This window comes from Cariama cristata, unplaced genomic scaffold, assembly GCF_000690535.1.
Source record: "Cariama cristata isolate BGI_N322 unplaced genomic scaffold, ASM69053v1 scaffold20835, whole genome shotgun sequence".
NCBI classification, from domain to species: domain Eukaryota; kingdom Metazoa; phylum Chordata; class Aves; order Cariamiformes; family Cariamidae; genus Cariama; species Cariama cristata.
The window spans coordinates 1-16075 of record NW_009618413.1 but is presented as its reverse complement, the minus strand read 5'-3'; the positions used below and the strand labels follow the sequence as shown (position 1 = coordinate 16075).

Sequence of the window (16075 nt, the reverse complement as noted above, 5' to 3'; positions counted from 1 at the left end):
TCCCAGCATTCCTGCATCGCCCTCACATGATATTCAGTCAATCACTGCCTGCTAATGTAGTCTTCACTCTGCATTTTGCTTTCACATGATTTTTGCCTTTCTGGGTAAAAAAAAAAAAAAAAAGTCTTTGACAAAAGACTAAGCACAATTCAGAAGCAGCAAAAAGGTTCCCTGTTAGGTTCGTGAATCAACTGCACACAGCAGTGTAAGCTTTCTTGTAATAACACATGAAAGCGTACCTGCTAAGAGGAATGCAAGGCTATTATAAAATAGAAACGTTTACTAACTTTTGGAAAGAGATATAAGCCACAGCTACTGTTGAAAACAAGTACACAAAGTTCAAAGAAAGCAGAATTTTACAAAGTTAAAAAGCTTAATACGGAACCTGAATTAGATCTTCATAATTGGCAGGGCAAAAAGGGTTCTCAAAGCCTTCTCATAGTAATACTCTTGTTTCCATGCTAGTTGTAGGAAGGACTATTTTCAGAAAGAAGTAAAACATAAATGAGGGAAATTTGCTTTTTAGGGAAAAGGATGATACTGGAATCTAAAATTCTACACACATTATGCATGACTTCTCAACCTTCTGAAAGTGACAAAAACAAAAGCTTCAGACACACTGGTACTTCACAGCATGCTGTGCTTAAGTTTTATTTCCTTCACTGGATTTGTTTAATTACTTTGAGTTACACTAAGTTGACAAAAGTCTCAAAACAGTCATAAAATGATGGTTTTTAAGATAGGACTGTAACTCATCCCTAGTACAACTCCACTGAGTTGCTGTGAGGTTCCACCAAGAAAGGGACAGTCCATCATTATCAAATTGTTACCACTGTACTGGTGTTACATAAAAATCAAAAAATCCCAATCCTGTACCAAAGATTTACAGTCTGAAACAAGCTGCAGCGATGTTAAACACTACAATACTAGCAGACAGCTTCTACATAAGTTAAAATAGGAGGCTAGTGTCAATGGTCATTGGCAGCAAATTCACAAGCTGAGAAGGAAAAGTAACTCAAGGGTACTATAATAGAAGATCTTCTGAAGATCTTTCCATAACCACTGTTCCTTGTCTAGCCCAGAGTATCGAAGTCTGGAATAAGCCAGAAGAATCAAGTGAGAAAGTTGGACCAAAAGTGTGATGTAGCACCAGAAAAAGGCAGAGAAGTCAAGGCTTGTATTTACCGCCGCTGGGCAAAGCCTCATATGCAAAAGGCTACAGAACTAAAGCAATGAAAAGGCAGAGAAAATACTGGTGCAATTAGGGAAAACATTTAAGAAGCACCAGACAAGAAAGTCTGCTGCACTTTGGGCTAGGAAGTCAGAGCAGAGAAAGTCACAGATCCATTGAGTGGAATACAGCAATCCAGTTTGGCACAAAGTTAACAAATTAAAAACAAGTTTTTGGGAGGAGCAAATACTCACACTCCAAAATAAGAATATAAAATTAATAACCTAGAGAAGTTTAATATACAAAATGCATAGAGAAATAAACATCTCATAAATTGATTTAATTATAGATTCATGCATCTTAGCTTTAAAACAATAAATGGTAATATGAAAAAAGGTCTAATCCTACAGTCTTTAATCATAATGGTTATTGCTACAAGGAACTGTTGTGATAGTACTTCAAGCAGAAATCTGAAGGCAAGATCCTCAAGCTAGGAACATGGATATTAACTCCTAAATACTGCTCGTGGTACATTGTTGGAATATATCTGATAAACCAACTAGATACCCTTATAGAACACTTAATATTAGCTCTAGCTTTGCTGTGCAGTCACAGAGTATCTGCAAAGCATTACAGAAAGCTAATGACAGATTTTGCTTCCTGAAGTTTACTGAAAACAAGGCATTGCTGAAGAAATCATCTGTGACTTGAAGAAAGAAACAGACTCAGATCCATAGTATCTTAAATGCTACTCATGTTTTAACTGTACATTAAGAATACTGTTTTGCAAATTTTGAAGCCAATCTTGATCAGTCTGGGGATCCTCACCTTCAGTGAAACCAAGGCTGCCAAGTCATTGCAAGATTGGGCCTCAATCCCATGCAGTTAAGTAAAATAGCTACAGGAACTAAAAGAAAATATAACTTGTGCGCTACAGCTGTGCAGTACCACAGTAACTTTCAAACTCTTTAGCTTTTTTTTATAGATGTGCAGCGTGGCTCTAACCCACAGGCATTTATGACTGATGCATCTGCATGAAGCTTCTCATGAACGTTGCAAGCTTCTGAACATCTTCTACAGTCACCGCATTATACAAAGAGGCGCGGATTCCTCCCACAGATCTGAATTGAAAAGAGGAGGGGAGGAAAAAAAAATAGAAAGTTTGTGTATTCTAAAAAAGACATTAATAACATTCACAGACATTTAAACCTACCCCTACTCCAAGGGGATAAAATTCACATTTTCTGTGAATGAGAAGCAGTATTTCATTCTTCAAGGCAACTTGCAATCTAGAGAAACTAATAAATACTGAGTCATTTGTATCTCTAACTCTGTAGCTCTGTGACAACAAAAGTTAACTTTTTTAATCCCACAAACACCACTGAACATGGAAAGGGACTCTTGCAACTAGGTAGACAAGCCATGTAATGAAAGGCTTTATACAATGACAGGAGCTGACCTCAAGAGGGACCTTCTTTGGCAGTTGCACAGAACCAGATTTATCAAATTGGAGAAGAAAGCAGAATTAAGGAGAAAGCTCTCTCAGCCCACCTAAGCAGTAGTTGAGCCATCAGCAGTCTCTGATTACACTCTCTAGACGGCTATTCCCAAGTGATGCCAAACCAATATGAGGAACAGCTTGTGAGTGAGAAAGGCTGGGAAGTCAATGCACAATGCTTGCTGCTGTATCGCTGCAGTAACAGTTTATTCTGCACAGGAGAGGGATTCATCTGACCAATACTTACCGATGTCCTTTTAGAGATATCATGTTAAGTTCCACAGCTTTCTCAAGAAATTTCTTTTCCAGTGCTTCATCACCCTTGATACTGCCAATACGGAAAGGGACATTCATTCTGCTCCGGTTCTTTTTCTCCACTGGACATCTAGAAAAGTGGCAGAATGTAATGATTAACCCATTTGTTTACATTTTCAGCTCTATACAGTTTAAGAAAGTGAATAATTGCATCTGTTTAGCACCAAAGTAACTCCTCTATAATTGAAAAGGTCATTACTCTCTGAAAGAAAGCAACCTTCCTTTTTTTAACCAAGTATAATAATGGAAAGAGTATGTGGAAGGCTTATTAACCCTTCCCAACATACTCAATTGCCCCAGAGAAATGCACAGGAAGCTTGTAGACACACCTGATTTAAAAAAAAAACCCCAAACATAACCACCACCCCACCCACAACAGTCTCAGTTATATCCCCTACAGTAAGTGAGGTTAGTTACAGTGAATTTTGACTAAGTCTCAAGCAGTTTCTTTATCTTCAAAGACTGACGCACCAATTTTTACTCAGCTAGTCACAAGCACTACCAGAATTGAGCCTGACTCAGTTAAACAGAGCTAAAGGAAGTATAAGAACATAGCATAAGGCAATTTCCATGGACATTAGAGACTTCTGTTAGTGGTTTCAGTCCACTTTCTACATCAGTAGTATTCAGAATCATGAACATTATTCAGCATCACGAAAATCTCAAGTAGAGAAGAGTCATCTCTAGACTAAATCCTGCATTGCATACATGGCCACAAAATGAGGTGCATCACAGCTCTTTAATCTCTTAAAATTCCCTTTACAGTAAAGTAGAAAATTAAAGATATATTTAAAGAAAAATTTCTCTTCCGTTATTTTGTGAAGGTAAGAACGGAGGGGGAGATTTAAATATTTTTCATTAGTGCTCCTAGTTACAAAGGAGATATGAAGCCTCCACATTTATTCTTTCCTAAAATTGAGATGTAGATTCTTGCATGTATTCATTAGGAATAAGTTCTCATAACTGCATACAAATTTCATACCTATTATTATTTTATTTGACAAAGAATGGGTATCATTCTTTTTTAGTTCCTCCTTTGTTCCTTTGTACATCTGTCTCCATTATGAAGAGAAAAAAGATCAATCATAATACCTGCCTATGCAAATTTTCTACTTCAGATGCAAGCAGGAAAACACTCTTCAAAAAGGCCTATGCTTGTAAGCATTCCCATATTTGCTAACTGTAGCTACGCTATAGTTTTTAGAAGACCCAGTTGCTATTAGGCAAACCAATGTAACTCAGATAGTGCTTTGGAAAGCAAACTGCAAATGGCACACAGCAATTTGTGGAAGAAAGTGTCCACTCACTAAGTGGCTTGTCACACTGCTTACCCAGTAAAGCATGCCACAGATTAGGTGACACATTACAGGTGGGAAGGCAGCTTCAGATAGGTCTTCCTTTTAGTCACAGATACAATTAAAAAAAAAACAGTCTTACTCTGTATTGCTTAGTAAGATGCACACAGCTCAGTTAGCGAAGCTTGCTTTGCCTTTCCAACTAACTATTTACCATCCCATCTGCATTGCATCTCCCACTCAAAGCCTTACAGACCAGCGTACCTGAAACAGATTCCTATTTGTTACAAAATGTCTTTTTAAGGCTTCATTTGCTCACTGAGGTTTATGAAAAACCCTGAGGATTTCAGTAGAGTAGGATCAAAATCCTGATCATGACAATGCTAAAGGCAAAGCTGTTCTCATCAACTAAATGGACATGCAGGATGTATTAAATATTATGATGAAACTATATCCCTGCCAATTAAGGTTGCAGACAGCTTTAATTTAAAAATCCAAATTAATTTGCCCTATCCTAACTTCAACTTGAAAGTTAATTAGGTCCCAAAACTGCTGATTTTATACTGAAGGTGAACGGAAATATTCTGAAGTTTCATAGTCAATTACTAGTTTTTGAGCTTGGCAAGTATTAGAATTATTCTGAATCACCACATCAGCTTTTAACTATACATATTTTGGGTCCTGTGAGCTCAAAAATACAGTGCAACAATATGTAAAAATCAGAGGGTTAAATCCACTTTGGAGAACCATCAAAAATAACTGAAAAAAATAAACTGTACATAAAGAAAACTTACTACATTTTGACTACATCTAGGCCTGATCTTCCTCTTTCTATTTCAGTGTTTCAGAACATATTAGCTAATAAAAATGTTCTGCTTGACAGAGAAAAAGCAGAGTCGTTGATTACTGAAAGACGGTAGGAAGAATATGAAGCAAAAGTGGTGTCTACCATTTCTTACATGCCACTTTCTCTGTTTTGATATGTTTCCCCAAGAGATTCATTAAGCATGCAAATCAGAGTCTGCATATCTGGTCTTTTCATACTCTTCTCCTAGGTTCCTGCATTTTATTAAGTTTAGAACATACGTTATTAATATGCTTCACAACTGATCTATACAGGATAATTCTAAATAACTTCCTACTGGAATGAGATTCCTCCTTGGATACTTATCAAGCGAATGGTTTGCACACTAATTCCTGTAGGATTCCTCAAAATTTCTATATACTGAAAAGGTAGCTTTAAAAATATGCTGCAATCAGACTCTTAAAAGTTATGAATATGTTTGGCTCCACAACAAATATTGAAATCAAGAGGAAAAGCATAGCAACTTACACATAGAATCCATTAGATTTGTCTATAATATCATAAATCATTTGTGATTTGATTAAACTAAGTTTATCCATAGCTGCAGCTCCACCGTTATTCTTTATCCATTCCAGTACCAATCCCATGATATAAATACTGCAAGAGGAAAGAACATTTTTCAGTCAGATACTTTAAAAAAATAAAAAACAGGAAAAATAAGTCCTGTTTAATACTTCACAAAAGGTCATATTTGGTTTTAGGGTGCTTAAGATTAACAACTCTGAAACTGGACTATTTTACAAATTATGACAATTCTAAGCAAGCAACATTTTTCGGACACAGATGCAGTACCCTGAAATTCACATGCTACACAAATCTATTGGACCAAATTTAATCTTTTGTACCACAGAACAAGTGCTGCAGGTTTCCTGCAGCCCTGCAGGGCCCCCAATGACATCCCCAGACATGCTGCATGGATTGCCAGTTCATTGACCACACAATTGCCTGTCAAGTCCTGGAAAAAGCCAGAATTAGCACAAAAGTTAGTATTATCCACCCTGTGCAGCTGCTCTAGCAAAGATACAGGGGTGAATCTTGATCGTATATACGTTAATAATGCCAGAAATCTAATCACATTTTCACAAGTGTTAAAAATAAAAACTATAATCTCCATTTCTGTCTAAAAAGACCTTTTGCCACATGAACAGTGAAGTTTGGAGAAACAAATAATGATGTATCACTTAATTATTCATTACCATTCAAGTTCTAAGTAGAGATCTGGAAGCCTACTGGCACCATGTGGCTTGGGACCAAGTAATTCAATGCTAGTTACTAAGTGCAACATAAAAATACCCTGAGGCCCTTTGGCTTTGTGCTTTTGCTACAAAACTCAGCTTGTTCAAGTTCAGGCATTTCCCATGACTACAACACTTTAGAGAAAAAACTGTTCACAAATTTTTATGGCGTATTTCCAACAAGTTTGCTTTTATTAATCCCTTCATTACAGATTCCAAGGGAGTACTCAAAGAACATTACCCTACAAGTTTCCCTAACACAAATATAGCAGGAGGCTGTTTTAAACTTTGCTACTTTTAATTTCTCAGGAGATGCCAGCATCAAATCTTTGAACACTGCAGAAAGACTGCAGAATAACTGAGGTTACAGACTGCCTTTTATACAAAGCACCTTATAGATTTGAGAGCACAATCTTGCCACATTTATGACAGCACGCTGTCAACTACCCCAGTGTAAAAGATTTAAGCGAAGCATAGCCTGTGTCCTTGCCAAATATACACGGCCACATTCACCTCTTGCCCTCACTTCATTGAGTGAAACTTCTTCGACAAGTAAAGTTTAAAGAAGTCAGCTATAGAGTCATCCACAAAACCCAGCCAGCTGAAATCTTTTATCCTTTCATGTCGTTCAAAATAACGTTTCTGGAACAATTTTAAATGCAAAATGCATTCTGGAGCTTGGAAATGAGATTTTTATAGCAAATTCATTGTTAACTTTAGCAAAGCAGATTAGGGTCAAAGAGTCAAGCTCTGTAGCGCGAAGAGGTTAAAGCCATTAGCGTCACCTTAATTTAATTTAACATCCTTTCTGCTGAAGTAGCTTTTGCAAATTCAGTTAATATTTCCTGCGTGTTTGCCAGCAAACCACTAGAGAGTGCAAGGAAGAGAGCAGAGAAACAGAACTAAGAAGCTTGCCAGTTCCTTACAAAAACTAGAACAGGCATTTAGAGCCAAGCCAAACAGATGTGCACCCTGCCAACATTTCAGTCTGTGTTACATTCTGGATTCTGGAGTGTACTCCAATCTGGGTCTGTAGCATGAAGCGAAATCTGGCAAGACAGTGATCAGAAAGGAGAAATACTGTCAGTTCAACTTAATTTTCAGCTCCCTTAATCTCCCACTACCCTGTTAATATTACTGACAGATACTGAGTTCTTCGCAGTGGCTAAAATAAAGCTGCAGAATTTAATTTGTTTTGTTTTTCAGACCGGAGGAGTAACACTGTGTTCAAGTGCTGAGATTAAGTAGAACTTTGGTTTTTCAAATGGAAATAGCTTTGTACTTGGAAAACATGAATGGCTGGATTTTAAACCTGGCATGTGCAAGTACACAGTGTCCAAAACAGTATGTGTGACTTGGCAGTCGGGAAAATAATAAATCACAAAATAGAGGCTTTATCAATCATTGGGAAAGAAGACACACATACTGTCCACGTTACAAAGCTACTTTCAGAAAGAAGACAATAATCTGGAAACATTGTAAGGTTGATTCTTGTCTTAACAGCAGCTCTAAGGATACCGGGTGTACCCAGCCGACAGGGCAGTCAGGCTGATAGCAAGAGGACATCATTACAGCACTACACACTCTACAGTACACATAGTCATTGGGAAAACAAGTTGTGCATTGTAAAATCTGGAATAAACATATGCTCACAAGATTTACTGCTCTTTCGATAAATTGAGATAACTGCCTCTATGTCGTCGCAATAGTACACTCTATAGTGAGAATCAGCAGAATCAGAGAATCAATTAGTATCACTTAAAATTCTACTGAATTTAAGTAAGCAATGGCATTAAGGTAGGCTCTATACACAAGAATTGCTGTACTTTATACATATACAATGCATTTAATATCTGTTGGACATCATTAGGCAACTTAACTTTGCAAATTCTGGCATGAACGAAAAAGCTGTAGGAGCTGAGGTTAAACATCAATATAAGGTTGCATTACCAAATTATCTGAATAAAAAGGAGATCTTTTCTTTAAAAGTAGAAATTATTTTTTCAAATTAATTTAAAAACTTCTGAGGAAAAAAGGATACCTAGTTTGAAGATTTTCTTTTTTGAAATAATCATTTTAGTGGACATTGGTATAAAAATGCTCCAGATTAAAAATGGGTAGATACTACTGGCTCAGCACCTAAATATTCCAGTAGCAAAGCATCATTTTGCTAGCTATCAGAAGCTAGGAGATAGTAATTTTAAAAGAGCAAGCTATAGTCTGTTCTGCTTCTTGCATACATGAAATCACCAGGTACATGCCAATTTTACGATCTTGATTGCTAGCAATGATTATGAAACTAGACCAATTTTATCTTTGGATGCTAAATCAAACACTGAGGCAGTAGTCAAGGAAACATGGAAACTTGTGCTAGAGAATAAAGCAAATCAATGACTAAAATGCTTTTAAAAAAATTCCTGTGCAGTTTCATTTCGAAATCGACAGTAGTGAATGATTATTAAAAAAATAATAGTGTTGCAATATTTTATATTATTAAAACCTTTAATAAAAATAATATTTACTTTTTTCCAGCAAAGAAAATCAATAGGGATCTGGAGGTTCCAATGCTGAGAACAGCTTCAGGAAGAAATTAAATTAAATCTCCACCGTGTGTTCAAGAAGCAAGACTAAGTGTCAAATTATCTACTTGAAATTATAGAAGCATCACCACTAAATTGACTAGACTTGTATTCTTGTAAGTCAGAATTGGATCCTGAAACTTCTACAATGGAATTATATACACAATATTTACTTCGAAAAGTACCACGTCCTTTATGGCCGAGTCCCACTAGGCAACCTCAAAGCCTACTACAGTCATATGGCTGGACACTTCCCATGTTTTGACAGGAATCATGTCAGACTCTTCAACGTACCAGTGACTGGAAGGCAAATACTCAACTTCTGAAACTTTTCTCGATAAGAGCAGCAGATGGCAGTGCAGTAGCTTTCTAAATAAGATATTAAATAGCAGGGCAAGTTACCTGTAGCATGGTGGAGTGTTATACAGAGAGCCATTCATTGCTTGTGTTTTGTAATCCAGTACTACAGGGCATTCTTTCAATGCAAATCCCAGCAAGTCCTCACGTACTATGACAACAGTAACTCCAGCACAGCCAACATTCTTCTGAGCACCAGCAAAAATCACGCCAAACTAACAGGAAGAGAAAAAGAAGGACTTGCTACATGCATTCACTAGTAGATCTTATAAATGAGTAATACACAAGTATCATTATACAACAGCCAAATAACTCTGCTGAACAGTTTGGAGAATGTGTTGAAAATGAGCAACTTGTAGGCCAAAGAAGAGTCAGGGGAAGTTCTGATTTCAAAGTGCTAAAGTTGTTAGCCCCTGTACGTCAGTTATCAGAACCATGTATCTTTATTCATTTGAGGAAGATCATCACAACAAATTTCCCAATGGTTTGCTAAATGTTTATTTAGTAACCACAAATAATTCTCAGGCAGCCTGTCCCAATTTCACACTACTCCAAGCAAATTTACTAAAAATAAATTCACACATAGATCACAGTATTTTCAACCAATCTGGTGTTTCAGAACATGCAACATATAATCCACCTGTTCAAAGAGGTAGATCAAGAAAGGCCAACATGAATGCACTAACAATTGCCCCTCTTTGCTACACACAGATCAGAAGGTGAAACATGCTACTTCACTAGTCACTAACACTTCCCGCTCATTACACACTTTCAAACCTAAGCGAGTACTATGTTCTGCCTCTGTACTATCTGTAACAGAGATACAGTGACTGAGGCACAGGAAGGTTTAGTAGTTTAAAAAGGGTTACAGATTTTTTAAGTAAGAGGCAGGATCAAAAATTCTGATTCCCAATACCGTGCTATAGCCATACACACTATCTACAGACTAAATATGATTCAGAAGATGCCTTTTTCAGCTACACCATCAGTGAAGATACACAGTAGACAAATAATCTTGGACAGCTACTAACATGAACAATTTCAACATAGTTCAATATGTTTTTACTGAAAAAAAGGACAACAGACAGACACTGAAATCTCAAACTTTAAATTTCAACATTTTTAGCTACCACCAGATAACCAATTAACAAAATATGATTTCCTTCACTTCAGTGCTCAGTATCTCTGGCCATCCAGACATTTCAAAGTTCCCAATTATATGCATTCGAGTTTGAAAATGCTTTGTGCAGCCAGTGTGTCCAATACTGTACCTTGGAAACATCCACAGGTCTGGACAGAAAGTTTGATGACATATCACAAACCAAGACTGCTCCTTTGACATCAGGTACAAAGTCAAACTCCACACCATGAACAGTCTCATTAGCACAGTAATAGACATAAGATGCATCTGGATTAAGATTCCAAGTGCTTGGGTCAGGAATGTCTGAGAAACAAAAAAGAAAAATCAAAGGTTGCTGTGGACAAGTAATTTTCCTGGCATGCAATTTTACTCAAACACAGGACTTAAGTGCAAATGCAGAACAATTTTGCAATATGAAGTATTAATTATCTTGTTGCCAGGAAGATATAATTTATTTGCAAAGGAAATACACCAATGTATTCCCAAAATTCTGTGGTGAGCCATCCTTAAGGTTGCAAACACCCTTCTGGTTTTCAGCCCTTATTTCTCAAGGGATTTTCATCAGGTTTGCAATCCCAGGCTACAAACTACTGCCCTGGGGGTCCAAAACAGCATTCCAGAGGAATTCAGGCACTAGGTCCAAGAATCGTCCTGGTGCCTTTCGAACCACTGAAGCATCCAAATTCTCACTGGCAAAGTTCTCTAAAGCTGCGTTTCTGTGCATCCCCAGAAGCATTTCAGTCTTGCACAAGCTGAACACAAGGTTATCTACCTACCTCCCGTTTAAGCTTTGCAACTGATTTACAAAACTAACATTTCCTCTGTCAACAGACAATATACAGGCACGCCCTGACAGCACAGAATGGGTTTTCCATAGAACAAATGGTTGCTCTTCCTTTCTTGTCTTCTCCAAAAGAAGAGGGGGAAGAAGTGCTGCTATTGCCTCCACTGTTACTTACTGCCTTCCCTTACCTGTAGTTGCCAAATGGTGAATACATTTCCCTAAACTGAGAAGTTGTAGGTTCAATTCCTTCCTGTGCCTCAGAGGATATAAACTTACCTTCCAAGTTAGTGCTCTAATTACCAGTTAATGCCCTAACTCATATGGGGATGTTCTTTGTCTCTCCTGTTGCCACTCTTCCCAGTTTAAATGCTGTAATTCGGACCAGAGGGAAGAAAAGTGAGCACGACTAGAAGAAATAGAAACCAGAACTCAGGTGTCCCTGCTACAAGAATTATTATGTATATCCAGTGACAAATGAAACACTTAATGTTCTTGAAACAGACTCTCTCATAAAAATTCCCAATGCCTCAATTACAGTCAGCCTTTTTCTTCCTTCTACATCGTGGTCACTCAGATTATGTTATGTCCAGTAACAAGCTTCAAGAGAAAGAGCTGAAAATGCCTCTTCTATTCCAGAGTCAACTGTCTGTTATAACACACGAGTTGGGAAGATAAGGATTTGGAAACCCTTGAAAGTAGGTAACAGAATTCAGGTCTCCCATCTCCCAGGCCAAGAAGGTTAAGATCCCAGACACGCTTCTAAATTTCAAAGTATTCTCATTATTGAGTGTACCTGAAATACCTCACAATATCCCTGCAAATAACAAAATCCCCTAAATAACAAAATAAATAACAAAATAAAAATAAGCTAAATAACAAAAAAAAAATAATCAGACAGCCCAGACCATTTCCCTACCAATACACATTTGTTTCTTGTCACTTATTTTCTGAGATCTGCTCAGCCTAGTTTCACAATTTTTTTTCTGGTAGAGACTGTTAAGCCATCTAACAGGTCTCCCAGTGATGAACATGAAGAGATGTGGCAGGCAATATTTTGAGTGCTGGGCAATCAACTCTAACTAGTTAACATTCAATAATCCAGTAGCTGAGTTAGACCAACTTTTAGAGCAATTCAAAAAGCTAAGCATTCACATGGATGGATGTAATCATCAACTTACTTGTATAGGTTCCTAGTTTTGGATGAACGATATTCACTTTGGCATACTTCTCTGCTTCTTTAGCTGCTTTTGCTGACCAAGCTCCAGTAACCACATAATCTGCATGTCTTCCCTCCTTTAAACCGATGAGATTAAGCGGGACTGCACTGAACTGACCAGATCCACCTCCTTGGAGGAAAATTACTTTGTAGTTTTGCGGTATGTTTCTGCATGCAAGAAATAACCATTTATATTATTCCCAGAAGAAACAGGATGCATAATACTTGATATTATGCATTTAAAAACAACTGAGGAAAAACACTATCATTTTAAAAGAGTCTTCGACAAGAGTTTAGACCAAATCCCATTAACTTACCTCAGCACTCATCCTGAGTAACAACTTAAGTATTAAGGGTAATGCTATACTTTTTACTGATAAAAATTTGCTGAAAACAAGCTTTTTTCCTCCCCATGGATAGCATTAAACAAATTCATTCCTGATTAGCTCTACTATCATAATATACACAAACTTGAATGATATTGCAGCAGAATTAATGCTCACTCATAAATTTGTCTATTGCTAGCTTCACAGCTTTTCTGTCAGGCTAAGAACTTCACACCAAGTGCTCACAGCAGAATTCAGTTTTGTGACCTTTCAATTTGAAAGTGCAACTGCACAGTAAATCGTACATGCAGAGCAAGTGCCATAAGGACTTCTTCATACAGTCACAAAAATTACTTGTTCAAATTACTCATTAAAACCCCTCTGTTAATAATTCTGGCTGTGACTGAGTCAAGCTTTTACACAAAATGTCCAACATTGTTAACTACTATGATAACATTAATTCTAATACACAACATATTTATTCCAAACTTTTAAAAATGTGTCACTCCACAAATAGGAAAAGGGCTCCTGATCAGTGATTGTAAAACATATCGAAAGAGCTTATGTTAGTAAAATCAGACTGATAAGTAATGTACAGATCACCTCTATGCTACTAGAGAACTGATTTCTATTGTTTCCAGTTACCTCTCGAAGAAAGTTCATGCTCTTCATGAATTCTATGAAGGTGACAAAAATTAAAATCTCAGAAGACAGTCAACTAGTCAGTATATAGTAGACATATAAAAAGCATCTTAACATAATAAAAGCTCTTTGTCACATTCAAATAAATCAGCAACAAACAGAAGACCAACGTCCTCTCCAAGATTATTCCACTGTCAGACACAGTATCTAAACAAAAAACAAACATCAGGTGTTTTCAAGGAAAGGTCTCCACATTAGTCATTACTGGTGCAACTAGAAGAAGCATAAAATAAAAATAAGCAGGAAATAATTCACTTACAGTAATTCACGCATGAGATTTTCAGCTGTATTTAAAATTTTTGTGAAATCTGAGGTCCGATGGCTCATTTCTTTGGTGGAAAGGAAAGAAGAAACAACACAAACCAAAATGGTAAATACATGAATGTGATTTAAAAACTCCATTCAGCTTTAAACCTTTCACACTACAGGTACAAAAAGCCTGAAGGCTCCTATTCTCAGTTCCAACTCCTTTTTTTTTCTGAGCCTTCCTAAATATCCACACAAGACTTACACCATCATCCTTGTCCAGATCCAGTCAAATCCAGTCTATTCACATTTGGCATCCACATGACCTAACTACCTCCAGGAACAACTACCTCTGTGTGAAAAAATACTCCCTAGAAAGGTGTAAATTTTCCTCACTCTAAGAACCTTCTCTGCTACTAATGCTGTAGTAAGTATAGAGTAATGTACAGCGGTTTGTTTTGTTCTTTTATTTTTAACAAGGTTTCTCCATACAGTAATCCTAATTAAATGTTAAGGACACTTAATACAATTCCTTTTATTAAATACATATGCTTTCTTCCATCTGTAAGACTGTACAATTTAAACATGAATCCCAGTCCTGCAGAGACTGCTGCACATTCTACTTCCAGCAAGCAGTTTCACAGGACTAGTAAAATGCTAACCATCTTAACCATCTTGAACATAAATTTTGTGCAACCGGGGCTGAGAAGCCAGTCAGCTACCCATATGGCACACAAGACACCTCCTCCTCATGACAGGACAGCATTGCCTTCCTAATAGGAAAGATGTTATACATCAAATACATCTGAAGCATTTTGCCACATAGTATATAAGATACTATATATGGTATCTATATACATATATATACACACACATATATACTACATGTATATTTGTGTATAGTATCTATATACATATATAGTATTTTATATACTGCCTATATATATACAATACCTACACACACATCCCTGCCCAAAGATCAAAAAATGCTGATGTTTTACATATAACTAGTTATCTTCTTTGTCTCTAGTCCTTTGTTTTGGATCACTAAACATCTAGCTATGTATCATTTTATGGTCTCCTGATAAATGGTAGAAAAGGAGTATGAAAAAGTATTCTCTGGATATAAATGTTACCATAGTAAGGTATTAGAAAAGAGGCTGAAATATCAAGATCAAAAACTCTTATTAAACAACTTGGTTAAACATCTATGTTATGAAAAATACAGAATTTTTAAAGTCTTACCAAGAACACTTATACCAAGTCCTTTGTAGTCCACCAATTCTTTCTGTGCTTCTAACAATACCTAAACAAAAGAAAAAATCCACAAATAAATTAAGGGAATTTTCCACTATCTGGAGTCACTGATGCATCATGCATATGCCAGCTGCTCCATATTGCAGTAATCTCACTTGACAAGTGTCAGGTTAACAGAAGTATATAGTCATCAATATAATTTCATTGTATCTAGTAGCTGAAGGCTTTTCATAAGATAGCATAATCAAATCATACACTTGTTGTGGAGACCAGGTTTGAAGTTATTATTTCAACAGTTACATTTCCAGATTTCAGAATGACTTCTAGGAGTCAGATGGAACTCCCAACCTTTTACAGAATGCTTAACGCTTGCATGTCTACTCTTTTTAATCAAGCATCTTAGATACCCACACCCACCCCTCTATCCTGTGTTCTTTCCCTTGACTTATGCAAATAGGACAACCAAGGTATTGAGCAAAATATAAAGAAAAAGAATCAGCTTGGGGAACTGGATACCTCAAACTGACCCAAGAGGAAAATGCCTGGTTTCATACAGTGAAGTCCCACACTTTTTGAAGCTGAGCCTTCTCTATGTTATTGAAAGTTAAGAAAGAAACCAAGTAAAATTTTGAGACAACCAAAAAACACAGGTCACTCCTAGAAGCCCTAGCCAGGTAATCTGCTGCTTCAGGCTTTCATTTTTCTTTCTTCTTCCACAGCTTTCAAGTATCAACACAGTGGAATTAGACTCTAACCACTGGATCTGCAGCTTCCAATTTCAGTAAATTCTTGTGTGAGAGCCAGAATGTTCTTAGTTCCTCCTAAAGGAAGCAGGAGGAGAGGGGGCCCCAGAAGAAGAGCCATCAAAACAAATGCTGTATGCATGAACTCCAGGATCTGCCAAGAAACCACATGTTCTGGACAGTTACAGGAACAAGAAATCTACCTTGCTGACGGGGTATCTGCATGGCCTGTCAACTGTAACAGCTGGCCACCAAGAGGTCAATCAGAAACAACTGTGCTGCTTTTGATGTTAGAGATTGTGAAATTTTAACCACCACGTTTCACGTGCAAACTTATCCACGCCA

General features: G+C 37.0%; 1 protein-coding gene across 1 annotated transcript; it reads right to left on the bottom strand.

Moving 5' to 3' along the window:
- Window positions 1–1784: 1784 nt before the first annotated feature.
- On the bottom strand, window positions 1785–15036 carry PSAT1 (phosphoserine aminotransferase 1; the record flags this gene model as incomplete). The annotated part of the gene is made up of 8 exons (XM_009700856.1): window positions 1785–2292; window positions 2917–3054; window positions 5613–5741; window positions 9361–9530; window positions 10587–10759; window positions 12419–12624; window positions 13744–13813; window positions 14976–15036. Coding segments are annotated over 8 exons (1053 nt in total), but the record flags the coding sequence as incomplete, so codon positions are not given.
- Window positions 15037–16075: the final 1039 nt, after the last annotated feature.